This window comes from Camelus bactrianus, chromosome 13, assembly GCF_048773025.1.
Source record: "Camelus bactrianus isolate YW-2024 breed Bactrian camel chromosome 13, ASM4877302v1, whole genome shotgun sequence".
NCBI classification, from domain to species: Eukaryota; Metazoa; Chordata; class Mammalia; order Artiodactyla; family Camelidae; genus Camelus; species Camelus bactrianus.
The window spans coordinates 53,512,049-53,532,719 of record NC_133551.1 but is presented as its reverse complement, the minus strand read 5'-3'; the positions used below and the strand labels follow the sequence as shown (position 1 = coordinate 53,532,719).

General features: G+C 53.2%; 1 protein-coding gene across 1 annotated transcript in view; it reads right to left on the bottom strand.

Moving 5' to 3' along the window:
- Positions 1–1,125: 1,125 nt before the first annotated feature.
- GRIK3 (glutamate ionotropic receptor kainate type subunit 3) overlaps positions 1,126–20,671 on the bottom strand; it is a 226,344-nt gene continuing 206,798 nt past the window's right edge. The window contains exons 14-16 of the mRNA XM_074376813.1: positions 11,121–11,343; positions 10,350–10,600; positions 1,126–7,706 (exon numbers count right to left, since the gene is read on the bottom strand). Of these exons, the coding sequence (XP_074232914.1) occupies positions 7,512–7,706; positions 10,350–10,600; positions 11,121–11,343 (669 nt within the window). The 3' untranslated portion in view covers positions 1,126–7,511. The remainder of the gene's footprint in view (positions 7,707–10,349; positions 10,601–11,120; positions 11,344–20,671) is intronic.

The window sequence follows — 20,671 nt, the reverse complement described above, 5'->3', positions numbered from 1 at the left end:
TACTGTCACTGTCCACAGCTGATTGGGCCACAGGTGATCCACTGTCCCAAGCTGGTCCAATCATAGTCACTATCCTGGGAAATAGAATGGGGACACAGAGAGACTGAGTCAGTGGGGACACTTGGACTGAGAGGTCGTGTAGAGTGAGGGTCTGAGCTGTGTCAGGGTCTGAGGCAAGTATGAAAGGAGAGGATACGTGTCAAGAGCTTAGCCCAGCACCTGCCACGTAGGATGGGCTCGCAGACATTAGCTCTGATTACAATGGCGTCACAGGGACGCAAGGAGGGTTCTGGATGCAAATTAGTCTCTGCCAATTAATCGATTTGCATGAATTCTGGAAGGCAGAAGTGAGTCAGAGCCCCTCTGCCCGCCCCTGTGGGAACAGAAGGTTTTTTTTAGCAGCACTACTCCAGTTTTCTGGGTGATGACAAGCAATTGTGATGAGGGCAGTGGTGGTCCTGGCTTCCCGATCCAGGCCTTCTGAACCCTGGATTGCAGCTCTGGTGTGTTTTGGCCTCATAGTTCCGATGCCAGTCTCAGAGGTGGTCACTCCCCTGGCAGGTCACTACTGTTTTGTCCTGGGAGCCATTGGAAGCCCAGGGTGGACTTTCTCCCTCATTTTCATCGGTTTTTTTTGAAACATCTGTATTCAATCCCTTCCTGCCTAAAATGCCCTGTCCTGAACCCTTGTTATGTGTACAGTTTCCATCTCCTGAGAGTAACAGACTGAGAGCTTTCTCATTTCCAGTTTGGAAAAGCTCAGGTAAGATCTCTGATCGGCCAAGCTTGGATATGAGGTTCACCCAGCCTCCCCAGCTGTTGCCAAAGGGACAGGGTCACATAAGGACATGGCAGCATCCAAGGTAGCTATGTGGATGGAGATGAGTTGGGGAGGAAGGTGCCCAATGAAAGGGAAGACTGAGGTCAGATAATGTCAGAGACAGACACCACCTGCTCAGTATCTGAAATGGGAACCAGGGGCCTTGGCTAGAGCCACCCACTTGCCCATCACCAGGGTCTCCTGCCCAGGGCCCAGTCAGCCCTGGGTGAAGACGGCACAGCTTAACAGCCAGCACCCTCTGGTTCTAAAGAGAGAAACAGAAAACACACCTTGAGGGAGCCCTGTTTTCTAGAAACATTTCTTTATTTAAAATTTAAAACCATATTACTTCATACAGCAAACTGTGCACTTTGATATATCACAGTGTCTTAAAAAGGAAAATAATCAGATTTGTTTGGAAATTTATTTACATCAGCCTAGAATGATTGGCAAGTAACACAGTTACTATGAAACCCAAATTGTTACAAAATGTTTACAAAAAACTATATTCATAGAAATTCTGCATGTCCACAAAGGGCATCCCCTGAATGGCCCAGAGACCAGTGTGTGGGAACCATGTTGAGTGGGAGTGGGGGGCGTCCAGGCACTCTGGTCTGGGTGGTGGGACAGGCCAGGGGTCTCACATGGTGCTATCTGGGGGCTCAGCCCAGGGGCTGGGAATCCAAGTCCCCATGATGGGAGGCCCAGCCAAGAAGCTGGCCCAGGCAGAGGCGGGCTGGGGGCTTGGAGCACAGTGCCGTGGGGGCCCCTGGACCCTCGGATTCCTGTTCTGGAGTTAAGACAGGCCCCTCCTCAGGGGTTGGGGTTCAAATGTGCTCTGCCCAGGGCCCCGGAGGCAGACCCAGTTAAGAGCAGACCAGTCTGAGGCCTGGGGCCCAAGAAGAGGGAAGGCCGCTGACCACGTGGAAGCCCACTCCAGATCGTCTCTCTCCCGCATGCTCCAGAGATGCTCTGACCTGTGACAGAGCAGGACCACTAGCTAAAGGACTGGAGTTGTGAAGAACAGACAGATCCGGGTGGGGCAGGGGCTGAGGTCTGAGGGTACTGCCGGGGGCTCTCTGCCACCGCCCTGCTGGGGGAGGTGTGGCAGGGGAGAGCCAGCAGACAGGTGGCACCTAGTGTGCTTGGACAGGAGTGCCTTCTTGGCTTCCCCTCTTTCACCCCATGTCACTGTTCTGCTCATATCTCGGGCTACTCTGTTAACCCCCTGACAGCTGGCCTCGGGGGCAAATGGGGCTGGGGAGGTTGTCTGAGGTGGGACAAACTCTTGGTTGCAATTACTGGGTCTACAGCTGCTTTCCAGCATCTGGAGGCCTTTGATCTGTAAAACAGAGACACACTGTGGGGTGACTTGAGGTCTGTTCTAGAAGGCAGGGGATGGAGGCAAGGTCAATACCTAGGGCACGGGACATTAGACTGGCACGCTGGCAATGCCCAGGGGGCCATTCTCTGTAAAAAGGGTTTCCCTAGCTGGGAGCTCTGCCTTCGCTTGTGGGTGAGAATGTGAGGCAGAGGCCTTTGCCGTCTAGAATTCTCCAGCCTTCTAGGGTATTCCAGGTGGAGCCTGACGCCTACCTGGTGGCTGTGCAGGCAGGTACTGAGGGCAGGTCCAGGGAGTGGCCCCCTCCACCCCTGCCCTTCGGCTCCCTGTTAACTGCCCTGGTACCAGAGTGTCATATCGGCTCAGGATCCAAGTATGGGGACGACACTGCTCTCCTGACACAACCCAGCTGTCCTGCCTCAGACACTCTCAGATGCAGAGAAGGCCCCTGGGCCACTCCTGCCCCTCCCCAGGAGGACTGGCTGTGCAAGGCCCATCTGCCAGCCCTACACTTCTCCCCTCTTGCTCAGGGTCTGCAGCTCTGATGTACGCATTCTCTTTCCCTCCCCTCCCCTCCCCCCTGGGGCTCTCTACAGCCCCTGCCCCCAGTGGCCTCCATCCCAGACTTAGTGGCTGCAGCCTCCACCTCTCTCCTGGTCCCCACCCGTACTGGCTGGGTTATGTACACTCCGTGTGCAGACGTGCGGGGAGGGGTGCGTATACACATGGGCGACAGGTCATATATACACTGTGCATATATATATATATACAGCATATATATATATATCTTTTTACATTCATATATATAATGTACACAACAGTAACCTTCCACCAAAAACAGTTTTGTGACTTTCATGTATGGCCTCAGTGCTGAAATTTTTAACTCCAGGGCAAATCCAGGACCGAAATGAGGGCTTGCTTCAAACTGGGCATGGGAGCAGAGGGCAGGGCCCTCCCATCATGGCAAGCAGCTGGGCCAGGTCCCGCTGCGCCCACCCAGCCTAGGGCTGTTCCAGATGTGTCTATTCCAGACCCCTGTCTACAAGGGTTGGGCTTACTTCTTGCGTCTGCCCACGGGGCCAGGCCCATCTCAGATGTTAAGTCCATACAGCTGTCCGTCCAGACCGCGAGGCCCATCCCAGATGGCTAGCCACACAGGACCAGAGACATGGGCCGGAGTTGGGCCTATTTCCAGATGTTTGTGCAGATAGCTGGGAACGGCTTGGGGAGGGAGCAACTTCCCGCTGAGTGACGGAGTGGCCGCTGAAACCCCGCACATCAGTGCCCCTGGAAACGATGGTGAGGAGGGAGCCTCGGACTGTCCTCAGTGAGTGTATGCCTCCCTCTAACTTCTGTTCTCCAGTTTAAGGAGGAGAGTGACTTCTAACTATTTAGAGCCTTCACCCACTATTGCCTGGCCCCTACTCTATCCTGGGCCAGATTTCCCCTCTCCCAGCGCCCGGGGAGCCAGTGTGCTCTTCCAGCTGAGGCAGAATTGTGGCTGTGATGGGAGTAGGTGCTCCCGGCCTTCAGAGGTTCAGAGTCAGCTTGTCAGCCATGGGGGCCTTACCCTTACTGAAAGACACCTGCAACATGGGGCCACCTGAATGGTGACAAAGGTCTCAGGGTTTTCTTATCAGTCCATAGAAGAGAGACCAGTAACAGGTCAAGGGGGGAGAGATCAGGAGGCCCCCTGGCCCCAAAGCCCCAGGGCCTTGGAGGGTGTGTGTGTCTTCACTGCCGCCCCTCCATTTGGCCAGTGTGAGCAGGCTGAGAGGAAGCACCGGCATCTTGGGGTGGGAGGTGCGGATGGAAGGTAGGGGTGCTCTTCTTTTCAGGACCAACATGTGGGGCCAGACAGAGACAGTCCAGCACCTGCTCAGGCCAGTCCCATCTTCTGTTCCATCCAAACCAGTGATGATGCTTCCATCACTCCCAGCCACCGGCCTCAGGGCTTCCGTGTGCGTGTGTGCCCGTGAGCACCCACTGTGGTCAGATCCACACCTGCTGGCAGGTGGGTCTAAAGTTTAAGTCCACATGACCCACCTTGCTGAGAATAGCTCTCCACCCCCATCCCCAAGATGCAGTGGGCACCTTCGGTACCCTGCGAGAGACACAGCTCACATGTGGGCAGAAGTGGTCTCCGCAGTGCTCTGAACACTGGGCTGGCCTCCAAGACAAACACAGGACATCAGGCAGACTTTGAACACTATCCACACACATGGACATAAGGCCTGAACAGGAGGCCAGATCATTCCACCTCTGTTTAGGACTCTAGATGTCATTTCAGCCCCTGTCGGGGGATTTCCTTAATTGAACTGTACCTCTGATTTCCACCATTTCCCCCTCCTTTCATGAAGGTCTTCCGACCCCATGCCACCTCCTTTTCTTCCTCCCATCACAGTCTATATATGTGCATAGCCTCAGAAGAAATGACACGTTCATAGCGTGTCATACACAAAAGCACATACACATGTGTGTGAGATGAACTTGGATGTGAGCATGTGCTATGAAATTAGACTGGCTAAAGAAAGATAGTGGCTTGTGTCTGTGGTTGGTGAGATCACAGATATCTTCATCAGAATCTGGTTATCTGGGAATTGCCCCCAAAGTGTCATTTTCCCTTCAAACAGGACACTCTACGTAGAGCTAGGAGTCACCAGCCATGAGTCCCTGAAGCGGTTCACCCCTTCTTGGCCAGTCTCCCCATGCCCATGCCTGTGCAACCTTGGCAGATCTCTGTGACAAATGATCTCTCTCCGTGACAGAAGTGCACACAGACTCTGGTTCCCTGCCTTCCTGATTGTCCATCTCTGCTCCTGCTGTGAGCTGGAACATATGTGTGTCTCTGAACACACATATGTGAGCATACACACACACACACACTCCACTCCCACATGGTTTCTCATACAACATGCATCGCCCTGTGCCACACACCTGTCTGGTTCTGCCCTCCCTCCCGCCCTCCACTGCACCCACAGATACACGTACACTCACATGCAGACGCCTTGATGACATGGCTTCTCCTTTTAAACATATTTGGCGATGTTTGCGGGTTTCAGTGTGTCCTCTGCCCGCTGCCATTTGGTGCCCAAACGCACACACACACACAAGCATGGACGTATACATATGTATACCCACCAGAACCCCATTACAACATGGCTTCTCCTGTTTTTATATGTATGGAGCCCTGCTGCTTGTCCAGATTTGTCTCGCTCACCCCCAGTTTGCACACATGCTCACATACACACGTCAGAACCCAAAGGATTCTATTATTGCCTGCCCGGGACTCTGTTACATGTTCTAATTTGCCATTCATGCCCAGCCCCCAAAGATCACACATACAAAGACAAAGACACACATATATGCACACACACACACACACACACACACACACACACACACACACACACACTCCTACACCCAGAAGCTCACGACAGCATGGCTTTTCCTATCATGAGATGTGTTGGCTGCGTGGCATGTCCAGCCCTCTTCCCCCACCTCCGGTGCACACAGCCTGTCTGAGCCACTGTGATTCTGGGAACCAGCTGGTTTGGCCCTGCAGCTCAGTTTGGAAGAGGGACGGTATTCATCACACGAGTCCACTGTGCTCTCCTGCCTTGGGAGTCCTGAGGGGAGCTAGAGATCACCCTTCACCCCAGCTGAGAAGGTTCTTGAGACCTAAATCCAGCTCTTCTCTATGCAGGGTCCCCAAGCAGAAACAGGAGAGAGATGGAGTGGGGTGGCTGGTGTCTCCTGGGCCCCTGTCCAGAATCTCTAGCAGCCATCCCTGCCTCGAAGACTGCCCTTGCCTCGGCCATGGGCAGCCCTGCTGGCCCCATCGCGTTCTCTTTAAGGACACTTTGTTCCTAATCCTTTCATGTCTCAAAACTTCTCCCAGAATCGTAGAGTCACAGACCTCTAGAGTATCCATCACAGCTAGCTGGCACCCACAGATCATCTGGTCCATCCTTCACTTGAACTCATCAGCTACTGCTCCTCTGCTGAACCCCCAAACCCCACAAAGTCCCAGCTGCTCTGGACAAGAGACCTGGGGCCATAATGGCCTTGTGTCTCTCTGTGGGGTCTTTGGTTAATTCTCCAGGAGGCAGTTTCTCCCTCCCTACCCTTGGGTCCTCTATGAGGAGGCTATCCTGAACACTTTCTCTTTCTGGGGAGCATCTTTGGGTGTGGCAAGTCCAGGAGGCCAGGAGTTCTTTAGGGCCCCTCTGGCTTTCCCTACCTCACCCAAAGCTGGCCTGTGCAGTAGGACGCCATCTTCTTTGGAGGAGGGGTGATGACGTTCACTTCAATCTAGGCTATTTCTCTCCTTCCATGATGACAGAAGAAGGTCAAGGTGAACTGGCCAGGAACGGGGAGCTGCTGAAGAGCAGCTGGCACAGAGCTCATGCTCCCTAATGCCACCAGGGTTTAGAAAACAGCATGGTAACCAGCAAAGTAAAATCCAACGGCTCGATGGCTCGAGGGCTTGCAGGATTTCCATGGAATTCACTGTTCCTCTGGGCTTCAAATATTGGCTGGGTCTCTGGGCATCCTTTATGAGAGATTCAGGGGTCCTCCTCCTCTGGCCAGAAGGTGGAGAAAAATTTGCTTTGACCACTCCTCCACTCCTAGAACCTCCTGGAAGAGTAGGGCACACTGGGACATTGTCCAGAAGGATTCAAAATGACAGTCTCTGCATTCTCCTCTCTCCTGGACTCCAAACTCCTCTTTTCTCCTGTGGGGCTCTCTGCCTTCGACTTTGCCAAAACAGGGGCTTCCATGGATGGTGTCAAGTCCAGGAGATCAGGACCATGTGAGCAGCCCCTGCGGGATGAATTCTTCCTTCTGCCTGGGCATGTAAGGTGGCCATCTCCCACCTTTAGCTCCCATTGGCAGCCAAACTATAAAATCTGAAGGTACCCAAGGTACTCTGGTCTCATAGTCAAGTTCCGGAAGGCCTGGGCTCAGGGGAAGGAGTGGCAATATAAGAGTTGTTTCCCATTTCCTTTGGCCTCTGCAGGGCCATGGTAGAAACTTCTGACTGTAGAAGAGAGTTGAGGGGCAGGTGAGTTTGGCCTGAGAGAGGCATGTGCTTCCTTTGGCCTTGGCTGTCTTGGCTGGCAGCTTTAGAAACCCATAGAAGGAACAAGAGGAGGGTGAAGCCCAAGCAGCTGGCCTGGGGGCCTGCTGGTTTCCTGGTAGGTTAAGGGCAGGGTCTCCTGGCCCAATAGGCAGGCAGCAGCTCTGGTCCCCAAGCCCAGCACAAGGGACTGAGGACGTTCCTTCCAGTCTCCTTTGCTTTCCTCCGTCCTGCCCCGAGGCCTGTGGTCCCCACCCAACCTGTGCCTAGGGGAACACAGGGGCCAGGGATGTGCTGCAGGTCATGCTGTCCTTGCCCGGAAGCCGGCGATCATTGAACGTGTGCATGTTGATGACGGCATCGGTCTTGACCATCATGGGAGGCTGTGGCTTGTGCTTGACCCGACGCTGGCAGGTAAGGGAGAAGCGGATCTCGTCGGCCACGGTGCTGCAGAAGGAACGCTGGGTGGGGGTTGGGGGAGTCAGGAGGGGAGAAGGGGCACACGGGTGAGGCCTTGCCCAGCAACTCCAGCCAGCTCCTCCTCTTCCTCCCAGAGTCTGTGCCAAGGCCACCGGGCCTCTCTCCCACCTTTACCCCACCCACCATCCGCCCCCTGCCGGGTGGTCAGTTTGGGGAGCAGCCTACAAAGCATCAGGTTCTTGGTTGGAGACTAAGGTGGTATCATCTTAGCCCCATTTTCCCGATAAGTATACTGTGCCTCTGATTGGCATTCACATTAAAGTTCAAGGAGTTTACCTCCCTGATTTTTCTCCACTAGATTCTGAGGGCAGGAACCAGCCAGTGTCATCCGGGCCAGCCCAGCCCCCAGCTCTAAGCCTGGCTCAGAGTCAGGGCTTGAGAAACACTTGATGAATCTATGGATAACCTTGCTGGAAGGGCTTCCAGCTGAGGGAAGGGGTCACTGTGCTCCCACTTTTGGAAAGTCCAGTTCATATTTTTCCACTGGGAGGCAGGTCCCTAAAGGACTGTGGGTGGCAGTGGCCTCTTCAGGCCTGGGTCCCTGTGGGTTTCCAAAGGAACAGCTCAAGTGCAGCAATGCCCACAGGTATCTCATGGCAGTGACTCCACGAAGCCAACTGCCAGAGGTTGTCCTGCGGCTTGTCTAGAAGGCAGCGGGGCTGTCACCATCTCACCTTGCCCAGGGAGGCCCGGGCATCAGCATTCAGACAGTTCCTATGCAGGTTGGGTGGTGCAGGGGCATAGGGACCTGGCTTTGAGTTCTGGCTCTGCCTCTTACCAGCTGGGTGACCTCTCCAAGCTTTCCCTTGCTTCCCCACTAAATGCAGAATATCATCCCTCCTCACCTTCCTTTCTGCATTCTGAGACTATTCACTGAGACCCACCATGCACCAGACACCTAGTGTTCTAGGTGTTAGACACACAGCTGTGAAAAAGACAGATAAGGCCCCAGCCCTCAAGGAATCCCTGGTCTAAGGATGGGACAGAAACAGATAATAAACATATGAACAAATAAATAATTTGAGAGAGGGATAACTCTTATTAAGAGAAAAAAACAGTGAAATGAGATAGAGTGGGGTTGGAAGGGGCACAGGTGGGGAAGATGACCGGAGCTGAAACCAGAATGACCAGAAGACATTAAGAATATGGAGTTCTGAGGGAAGAGCATTGCAGGTGGATGGAAAGCATGTGCAAAGGCCCAGGGGAAGAAATGTGCTTGGTGGGTTAAGGACTAAAAATGTGGCCAGTGTGTATGGAGCAGAGTAAAAGAGGGGAGGGTGGGAATGAGGAAGTTAGAGAGGTGGGCAAGGACCAGATCCCATAGACTTTTGGTGGAATTTGGAGCTCATTCCAATTGTAATTGTAATTCTAGTACAACCTAAAGAATTTGGTTGTTCTTTCTGGATGTAGCATAATTTCCTACACTGTTACCTATTACTGGACATTTTGGTTTTTCTACATTTTTTTTCATGTTACAATGAACACTTTAATACACATCTTTGTAAATAAAACTGTACATATCTTTGGCCATTTCCACTGCGGGCATTTCTAAAAGTAGAAATTGACTGATCAAAACATGTGGTCATTTGTAAGTACTCTGACCATACTGCAAAAGTTGCCTTCCAGAAACATACCCTCTTGGTTCCCCCCAGCAATACTGGAACGGGTCCCTCTCTTCACACCCATGCAAACTCCAACACCAAGAATTACCTTTGCCCTTTCCTCTTTGTTGACTCAGACTTTCTGATTATAAAGGACGCCACTTCATTTTGGATGGATGTATAACTGCATCTTACACAGATGATGTAACTGCAATCTCCTTCCACACTTGCCCTGTATCCCTTTGAATTTCTCTGTGAAAGGTGCTTCCCCCCAGTCCAGTGGCCCTCAACTCAAGGTGCACATTTAAATCACCCCGTTTGGTTTCTTAAGAAGCCAATTCCAGGCTCCGCCACAGACCAATTAAAACCCAGTCTCTGAGAGTGAGGCCAGGGTATTAGCACTTAAAACGCTCTTTCGCGGTGATTCTAATGTGCTCCTGGGACCCAGAACCACTGCCCAGCCACACTTGAATTAATCAGACGGGTTGAACCTAGCTAGCTTGGGCCGCCCCGCTTAACTCTTTTTCTTTTTTAAACTTTTGATTATGGAAATTTCCAAATATATGCAGAAGTGGAGAGAACAGTATAATGAACCCCTATGTAAGCATCACGAAGCTTCCACAATTACCCTGGAGGGTTTTATGCAGGGGAAGGACATGGTTTAAATTAAGTTTTAAACAGGGCACTGGCTGCTGTGTGGAGAGCAGCTGGTTTAGAGGAAGAGTGGAGGCAGGAAGGCTGGAGTGGAGGCCGGTGGGTGGTCCAGCTGGAGGTAATGGGCGTGGCCTGGAATCACGGTGATGGGAAAGTGAGCTCCCAGTGGGTGCAGTGATGGGAAAGAGAGCTCCGAGTGGGTGCAGAGGTGGGGCCGGTGGGGCCTCCTGGATTGGATGCAGGGTGGGCTACGGTGAGGATGGGGTCAGACACCTGCTTGTGCCTTGCACAGTGGAGATGTGAAACCAGCCCGGACCCTGTCCTGTGTCCTTCCCTTCCCCGCGCAGACCCCAGTTCTGGGGGGCTCACCTGCTCCCGCTCTGCTGTTTTGCGGAGCTTGTATACAAACTCGCCCACGGCCACCAGCACAGACAGGACCAGCCCGGCAGCCAGGACGATGAAGATGCCCCCGATCTTCTGGATACCCAGGGCGCTGGCCTCTTTGTTTTCCTCCTCGGGACACCCGCTGCCCCGCCACCATTTCTCCTTCATGATGTGCAGCTTGTCTTCCTCCTGCAGCTGCAGGATGGCGATGGTGATCTTGTCCCGGTACGGGGAGCCTGAGTCGGAGAGACGGGGCCCTGGCTGTCAGCAACTTCCGGTCCATCTTGTTTGCCCCCGTCAATACCCTGGCAGGCACCAGCCACCAAGCTTACACAAACGGGGATCCTATGACCAGGAGGTCCCTCTTTCAATCTATCTATGGTGTCTAGGTGGGAGGAAGGGTCTAGACGTGGGGTAGAGAGCCTTGCCCATGGACCCCTGTCTCCACCTGCCTCTGGCAGGCCCTGTGTGTCTGGGCTGCATCCACAGGGAAGAGATAAGGGAGAGGTGGAATGACCGATGAACCGACCCCCCACCCTGTGTTTGCCCCAGTCTCCTGCTCAGGCCAGGGCTGACCCCTCGAGGCTTGTGGCTCTACCCCTTTTCTCTGGGCTGAGGCTGTGCCGCGTTCCGCCTTTCAAGGCTCCTGGGGCAACACGCGAGGGGGAGCCGGAGGCTGAGTGTGCGCATGAGCGGATGGGCGGGGCCTCGGCCCCCCCCCCCCCCCCCCCCCCGACTCCGCAGCTCCTCGCTCACCCATGGGCGTGCCGATGCCATAGCCCTTGGAGTCGATGAGGCCTCCGATCTGCGTGAGGTTGCAGTTCCTCTGGGTGACGTACTCGATGGTGGTGGACTCCATGAGCAGGGCGTAGTCCGCCGTCAGCGTCCGCTGGATGCCCTCCTCGTTATTCTTCACCAGCGCCGAGGGCTTGCTGCTCATGAAGGCCCACATCTTCTCAAAGGTGGAGATTTTGGATTTCTGGGCGGTGGCGGTGGCGGTGGGGGTGGGGAGATGATATACACACACCGTTACTGAACACATGGGGACCAAGCACTGAGCAGGGCTTGGGGCCCAGAACTCTGCACAGTCCTCAGAGCGAGGGAGTGTCACCCACTGCTCAGATGTGGAAACTGAGGTCCTGGGAGGAGAGGTCCCCAAACACACAGCTAACTGAGTGATAAAGCGTGGAGTCAGACCAGGGTCCACCTACCTGGAAACCCTTGGCTCTCTGCCAAGGCATAAGTGGTTTTTAGGCTGCTTTTTAAAAAGTGAATTTTCTTTCTCTAAGGTTTATTCAACAATTACCTGTGCAGGCCCTGTTCTAAGTGCTGCCCTGCACGAACTCACTGGTGCCTCCTCGCCATCAGAGGGGCAGGGACTCTCACCAGTCCAATTTTACAGATGAGGAAATTGAGTTTAGCTGTGCCTCAATTGGCCTAAGGTTACTCAGACACAAAGCAGCCAAACCAGGCTTCAAACCCAAGCCCCAGAGTCCATGCTCCTAACTGCTCAGCAGCACAGCCTCAGAAACTGCTGTGAGGGTGGGGAGGGAGGGGTGGGTGCTGATGAGGGCAGAGCTCTGTGGGTTCTGGGCCCCTCGCTCCCACTTCAACCAAAGCAGGCCCCTCTTGTGTACCACGGTCCAGGGGAAGATTTGTCTGAGGCAAGACTTCTTGCCTATTCTCCTTCAATACAGTGAAAGAGAAGCAAGGTGAGAATTGCAGAGCAGGGAGAACAGTGGGGGCAGTCAGAGCAGATGGTCCACAGGCCCCTCACTCCCTTGTCTCCAGAGCATCCTGGGCTGGATGTTGCTACATAAATGGAACTGGCATTCCTACGATTAGGCCTGGTGGGTGGGCTACTGTGTTTGCCTTGCCCGGCTGGGGAGACTCAGATAGGGCCTGGGGCTGGGAGAGGGGGCCAGGGTTGAATATCTCTGGCTGTCTGAGGGTCTGAGGACACCGGGCCAGCCAAGGTGCAGGGCATTCGTGAGATTTCTTGGGAACTTAGTGCCTGCCAGCTGCCTGCTCCCAGCAAGGATCAGCCCTGCCTCCGTGGGTCCCAGGGGAGCAGGTGGCTCTGCAGGCCCCATGGTCCCCGGCTGCTTCCAAGTCTGGCTGTGCCTGTCTGTGATGTCAGCCTGTCTGACTGGCACCCGGCCCAGCTCCGGTGTGCGTGATGGCACGGGTGTGCTCAAACAGGCTGGAGGGGGGCTGGGGGAGCGGGGAGAAGCTGTGTCTGCCAGGAGTTGTGGGGGGATGGGCCTGGGAGGAAAGTGGACCTGCTACTCTCCGGGTGCTTCCTGACTCTAAGGACTGTCCCCTCCCAAACTGGCTCCTGGAGACCCAAGCATGGCTGGGAGAGGAGGGAGCCCCAAAGCAGCAGGCAGCACCCTACTTGGGATTCCATCTGAGCCCAGAATCCCTTGATTACTAGTGATGCCTTCTTTGGGCACAAGGCCCAAGGACACCTTCACAGATAAACAGATTCCCCTGCAGATTTATTGGCCCTGAAGCCGGAAGGGCAGCCTGGAAGGGCTCAGATGCTCAGAGCCCTCTGCGGGTTCCATCAGAGCGGGGAGCTGGCTGCCCCCAGCTCCTACAGGTCCTCAGCCTGTCCTATTTTCAGCTACTCCTGCTCTCCAGCTACTCCACCTCCACAGTTACTGTCTTACCTCAGCAACTCCGGCCTCCAAACCTTCTGTGCTCTCTGGCTGTTCCATCCTCCCAGCTTCTCTTCCACCTCAGCTCCTCCAGGCCCCAGATGCTCCCCCTGCACTTAGCTACTCTTGCCCTTAAACACATTCCTGATTTCCAGCTCTTCTGACTCTCCAGACATTTCTTATTTTCTAAATAATTTCTGATATCCAGACTCTCCCCACTCTGGCTGCTTTTCTCCTTCTGGTCTATTCTCACTCTGCTACTTTTCCCACCAGATTCTCTGTTGGCCAGAAGCTTCTAACCGGCCCCAATGATCTCCATCCCTGGGATTCATGCCCTGGTGTGACCCCTTCCTTGTGAGTGTGGACTGGGCCCAGTGACTTGCTTTTAACTCCCCCAGGGGTGATAGGATGTCACGTCTGAGATTAGGTTACAAGAGACTATGATTCCTGTCTTGCTTGCATTCTCTCTGACTCTTCTCACTCCCTGCTTGATGGAAGCTGGCTGCCCTGCTGTGAGCTGCCCCATGGAGAGGCCCACATGCCAAGGAACAGAGGGCAGCCTCCAGCCAGTGGTCAGTGGAGACAGAAGCCCTCTATCCAACAGCTTGGGGGAACTGAATGCTGCCAACAACCATGTGAGCAAGCTTGGAAATGGAGACTTGTGACTACAGTGCTAGCCGACACTTTGATGACATCCTTTGAGAGACCTGCACAGAGGACCCAGCTAAGCTGCTCTGATTCCTGACCCAGACTGTGAGATCATAATTGTTTTAAGATACAAAGTTTTAGGTAATTTGTTATGCAGCAGGAGATACCTGATACACTCTCTTACATATACCCACCAAACTACTTCTTTTCCCAGTATAGTTGCTTTTTCAGATAATCAGTTCCAGTATTCCTCTAATCAGATTATCCAAGTCCAATCATCCCTGCTTGCCAGGGACAAATTGCCTCAGACACTCTGTGCTCTTGGTTATTGTAACTAAATACTATTCTCCCATCAGTGATTTCAGTACCTCACTCCTTTTCCATCCCAGTCTCTCCTGCTTTCCAAATTCTCCTTCTTCTACTAGAGGTAGGAACTAGGGATTGATGCCCCTCATCAGGGCTCCCCGTACATCTCCTAATGCATCCATCCACCCATCTGCCCACCCGTCCATCCACCCACCCATCTGCCCATCCATCCATCTACCCACCCATCCACCAACCCATCCATCCATCTGTCCATCCATCCATCCATCCATATATCCATCCTCTCTCATCATGTTCATGTTCTCACCCAGTCACTCACACACTATCTACATACTAATTCATTCAATTAACTATCCAACTATAACCTAGCCTTTTAACCTATTTATCCATCCATCCATCCTCTTATCCACCTATCTATCACCAACCATCCATCCACCCTTCCACCTCACCCATTTTTACCCACTCATTCTCCCACACAATCAGCCAATGAACCACTGAGGGAGCCCTGCCCCACTCCTTCTGTTTCAGAAGAGGATGAGAACGTCTCCTCTTTCTGCAAACTCCTCCCTGCATCCTCTCCTCAACACCCTATTCCTCCTATACATAGGCCTGCCTGACATTAAAACATATGTTCTTCCCAGTAACACTCCATCAGAAATGGAGATAGAAATTTCCATTGGAGGCTGGTGTGGGGAAGGGCTGGTGTTGAGGCTGATGGGTTTTGAGGAGAGACACAGGAAAGCCTGCAGCAGGTAAAGGAACGAAATGAGGAAGATGGGAAAGGACACCAGAGAGCTTGGGCCAGTTACGAGGAGAAGACACAATAAGGCGGCAGCTGGCTGTGATGCTGAGTTCAAGGGGTTCTGCTCTCCCAGGTTTAGTGTCAACTAATTCACTACCTCCACCACCTTTAGGCAGATGGTTCTGAAATCTGATTTTCTAGAAAGGCCACCCCCTGTGTTTGTCTCATATCTTGAGATCCTCATTCTCGACCATGCCCACTGATGGTTTCTGATTCCCCTTAAGCTTCTGTCCTTCTGTCCTTGGGTGATTCTGTAATTCTGGGCACATCCCTGAAAAGCTTCCCTCTGGCACCTCTGAGGAAAGGAGGGATATAGCCAGGGCCCCCTCCTGGAATCTCAGTCCCTTCTCCCATCTTCCTAGGCCTAGTCATCAGAGGCCTGAGTTCCTGTCACCAGCCTGAGCTATAGTCACCGCCTCAGGGAACAGAGTCCCACATACCTACGGCTCCAACGTCATCCTGCCTGTCCCAGCTCCAGTGGGGACCTTCATAAGCACTGCTTTAGGGCCAGTCACCTAAATCGATTAATGGAATCGTTTGGAGCAGCCAATACAGGGCGACATGCCAGGACGGAGAGGCTTTTTTTATCAGTCAAATTGGCAAGAAAGTAAGTTTCAGGCTCACGACTTTCAATTCCAGCCTCCTCAAAGAAGTAAATTGATCTTCCCCAGCTGAAGATATTTAATCTTGAGAATTTAACATTTCTGTACAAGAAATTGTATATAGGTATATATATATAAATACATATCAATTCCAAAGGGAGCTGAATCCCAGGGAATGTGTGCGGGGATGCGGCAGCAATGTGAGTCCATGCGAGACCTTGGGGATTTTCCACATTGGAAAGGAGATCTTTTCCCAGATTAATTGGCTTTCTTATCCCTGAGTGTGGCGTCTTTGGCCTTATCAGATCCACGGACAGTTAATCATGTCTCTTGGGTTATTTTCATGGGGGCCAGGAGGCTTCCTGAGTCCCCTGCCTCTGCCCATGGGTGCAGCACACCTGGCCAGGACAGACTTGCTGACCCTCCGGTCCAGCAGCGGCCTTTGCTGTCTGCATGCGCTCCCGAGGCCTGCCTGTGTGGGGGCTGCAGGCTCGCCCCTGCAGGGGGCAGTCAGGAGGTGAGGGCCGCACACTGGGGATGGAGGTGTGGGGAAGGATTAGCTCCGCTGCATGGACTCTGGTGTCACACCAACCTGGGTTCAAATGCCAGCTCCTTCTGTGACCACAGGCAAGTGATGTCACATCTCTGAGCCTCACTTTCCATATCTGTTAAGTGGGGGTTAGCTTAGCACTGAGCCAGGTTCCCAGGAAGTGCTTGATAAGTGGCTGGCGTCATGCTATCTCTTTAAGCCTCCTTAATTCTCTTTAAGGCTCAGTTTTCTCATCTAGGAATTAGGGATACTAATTTCTAGAGTGCAGATTCTCTACAGAAACTAAATGACATAATAGTGATAGAAGACTCCAGTGCTGACAGGGGCCAGGCAGTGTGCTGTAAATACGTAAAGACCACTGCGTGGGGTTCTGGTAATGGGAGAAGGCTGTTGCCTACTGGCTCCTGACAATCTCCCTGCGGGAGAGCCGGCTCAGTGATGCTCCATCTTTCACATTTTCAAGAAGCTGGAAATGTGAATTTTTAAAATGGAAAGACCTCCCAATTTTAAAATGCTGGCAACTAATTAAAAATAGGTAAGAAATGTATGGCCCCTAAAATCATATCTGTGGGCTGAACAGGGCTGTGTATCGTCAAGAATAAACAACAAAAATTGTTAACATTTATTGTACGTGTACTTGGTGTCAGGTGTGGTTCTAAGCTGTTTGTATGAATTATCCCATTTAATCATAATAATCATCTCTATGTGGGGGTACTATTATTATATGCATTTCATAGGTGAGAAAACTAAGGCACAGAGAGGTGGTCAGTAACTGCAGAGTTTTCAATAACTTCCCATCATTCCTGGGCCTCCCCTGCACCTGTTACTGCTCCTCTGCCTGCCTGCTCTGGGTCTCTTCTATTCTGAGGACCTCTGAGCTCCTCCTGAGGTGCTTAGTTTATGCAGAGGTAGACGGCCATCCTGTGACAGAGGCACCAGTGTCCTCCCCAAAGCCCCCAGGCCAAATCTGGAGGGGCCTGGAAGGAGGGAGATTCTCGAGGTTGGGGCTTCTCCACGGGGCTCCAGGGAAATCCTTTGCCTCAGGAGGGGACTATGGGGCAAAAGAACAAAAGGGGCCAGCTGGCTTGCCCATTCTGTGTGTCAGCCACCTGGATGGACATCCAGAGCAGAAAGCCTTTGCCTTAAGTGCTTGGTGTGCCTGGCACCAGCCTAACCACATACACAGTGACCCACTGAATCTCCTCGCTAATTGCCGTGTGGTGGGCATCAGCACCCATGGCACACAGGGGAGCAAACTGAGGCTCAGAGAAGTGCGCTGACTTGCCCAAGGTCACCTAGCGCAGACAACACCTACGACTCAAGTCCTGGTCTGTCTGACTGATGGAACTTGACTGCACTAGGCTGTACTGCGCTGAATTCTGCCCGGTCCCTGCATTTCCATGCTCCCATCCTGCTTCTGCTTGGAGGCAGGGCTAAGGCTCTATCAGAGAGGCCAGCAGACAGGTCAGGAGAAACTGGAAGCTGAGGGCGGGGAGCACCCTCCTGAGCCTTCCAGCTCAGAGAAGAGTCTTCTGAGGTGGAGTGGATGGCTCTCCAGGATCTTCCAGGCTTAGTTGCTAGGATGGGGCAACGCTGTGCAAGGGGGAGGGCCTGATGCTGCCAGGGACTCTGGGAGCCTAGAATTCTTGGCCCTCAGCGCCTACCTCTTTCCTAAGCGGCTGTCACTAACGCTCAGTCCCTCCCACGTGTGATGCGCCTCTCCCATCGCAACACCAAAGAGGGCTAAATCCTTGGAGAAGCTGTCTTCTGACATCCTTTCCCGTCAAAGCTGCCCAGCCCTCCCCACCAAGAACACGCTTTCCCAACGTCCTCCTTTACATTTGCCTACATGTTTTTACAGCCAAACAGTGCTTTCAAAGACCTCCTTTTTCATCTCCTAATTAATTTTTATCTTCCAAGACAGAGGGAGGACAACATAGGAGTTGCTGTTTGTGATGTTTGCTGCTCCCTGACAACTCTTCAAATGAAATTTCCTTTGGAATGATGGGCTGCCTCTAGCCATGTGTCTCCCGGGCTGTGGGGGGTAGGGGGAGGCTGGGCAAGGGATCTGGAGCCCCTCAGAGACCAGCATCCCACTTCCTGTTGTCATCTTTGGGCAGGAGTGGGCTCTCTCCCTCCAACGCTACTTTCCGTTTTAAGACGGTTCGCAGCTTAACCAGGAAATGCAGTAACTGCAGAAATGAAGTTCATCTGCTCCGTGCTCCGGACATTCAGGGATGCTGCCTGCTGGGCTCCTGTCCTCAACATGGTCTCCTGCCCTTGCTCTGCTCGGCTCCTGCTGTCTTTTAATTCCATCTGTTAATTCAACAACTGCATCCACTCAACGTGTATCATTTGAGCAACTACGATGCGCTACAACCGTTCTAGGCTGGGGATGTGGCTCAACAGACTGTGGCTTCACTCTGCGCCAAGGAACTCCTGGATGGCGGCAGGCTCCTTGGAGAAACGATGTGGACAGAGGGACAAAGAGCACAGGCATTAGAGCCAGACGGCTTGGGTTCAAATCCCAGCCCTGCATTTCACTAGCTGTGTTATGTCAGGCAAGAAGTATTAACTCAGGTTACTTTCTGAGCCTTGCTTTCACCCTGTGTTAAATGGAGGGGATAATAACAGCCTCCACCTTCTAGGCGTTAGGAGGATGATGGGTTTGAACACAGATGAAGCGCCGGGAACACTGCCTGGCACACAGTAAGTGCTCGGTAAATGCTACTATTATTGTCGACTCTGCCAGTGTCTCCTGGACATCTCATGGCTGCTTCTGGAGCTGATTCCTGTTCAACCCTAGTGCCAGCCCTGCTGTATACACTCACAGGCAGGGGAGGGGACCAACCTCCAGAAGAAGACTCTGGAGAAGCTGTGGGAGAGGGCATTGTGTGTGCAGACAGAGTATGTGACCTTGCATCCTGGCTCCACCGTTTATCTGCTGTTTGATCATGGGCAAATCACCCAGCCCCTCTGGGCCTGTTTCTCTAGGTGAAACTCAGATTTCCGTCCAGCTCTAACTTGAAAGTGACCATAAGGAGGCTACCACCTGGCCTGGTGCAGGGGCAGGGGGGTGTTTGGGGAGCGAGGTCTGACTCTGAAGGGCAGGGGGGTGGTGGGGCAGGGAGGAAGTGAGTTTGTCTAGGGACCTTCTGGGAGGGTCATGTTTCTAGCTCATCATCTGAAGTGGGGTTGATGTATCCACACACAGGTTCCCCTCTGCCCACATAACAGTCCTGCTGCTGCCGGGAGGGAGCCTGGGCAAGAAGAATTTCATTTGAATTAAATCAGGAGACAAGGTGGCCAGACAGCAAGAGGAACTCATTGGCGATCAGGAGAGCAAGCAAGGGGAGCTGGTTCTGCAGGGGGACGCGGCGTTGCTGTTTCTGGCTGAAGGTCCTTGTGAGACTGGGCCCCTTAGCCCCAGCATCCCTGCTGGGCGGCAGCGTCTGTCCCTCCCCTGCACTCCTCACTGCACCATTTGCAGGGAAGGTGGGTGAGGGTGGAGCAGGCTGCGGGAGGCGCTGCTTGATGCTGAGGACAGCAGCTCGGTGGGGAGCAGGGCCTGGGCTCTTGGAAGCCAATCTGAGCATCTTAGCATGGAGGGAGGCAAGGGCATCCAATCAGCGGCAATGAGCCTGCACTGGGCTTATTTATGCCGCTTCCCTTTGATCGGGAGCCCTGCTTAGAGATGGGCTCATGTGTAATGCATGAGGGATGCTCTGGCACAGTCAAAGGGCTGGGTTGCAGCCTGGGGATAGGCAGGAGCAGGCGCTTGTGCGCGTGCACACACACGCACACACACACAGGCCTACCCCCCCACTCACACTTATCTAGGCAAGCCCATGGCGACATTTAAGCAGATAGACAGGCATGCACTCTCCACACACAGATACCTGTAGACACCCCCGCAATACTTGTATACAATCATAGGCACATATCCACATGCCCAGATCACAGAGATGCATGCGCACTTATGCTTGCCAGTACATACACACATATACATATGCCCAAGCATAAAGACACACAAGCATCCAGACAGGCCTACTCTTGTGCACGGGCACATGTGTGCATACATCCATACACGAACATACATTGACACATCATATACTGCTACACACGCATGTGCAGCATTCACATACACACTTGCTAACACCCAGGAACACATACATAGGGTCCCAGGGAGGCCCTCGCATGTCTACGACAATGCTGTATCTTCCCCCAACTCTCAATACATGGTGGTGACCTCGTAGGAAGGCTGCATTTCCCGCTTCTCAGCATCCAAGTGGGGAGCCCCTTTCCTCTGTCTTTCCTCTTCACGAGGCAGCTGCTTCTACCCTCAAGAAGGGGCACAGGGGAGGCCAGGGTTGGGGAGTGCTGCTGGGGCTCCAAGCCCAGGAGATGGAAGGCTTTCCCACCCCCCCCTTCCTCCTCTCCTCACTCAGGTTCCCATTGGTGGCTCAACCCATCACTCACAGGCTTAAGCTGGAAGGCGGCAAGGGCTAGGGCATGGGGATCCAGGGCCCAGAGGAAAGGAAGACACCCCAGGCTTCTGGATTGATTGAGAGCAATTGACTACTAAACAAATACATGAATGAATAAACCCATAGCCACAGGGTTCCCAAGTCCTGCCCTTTTCTGAGACCTCATCAAGAGGAGTGGTCCTCAAAGTGTGGTCCCTGGACTAGCAGCATCAGCATCGCCTGGGAACTGAT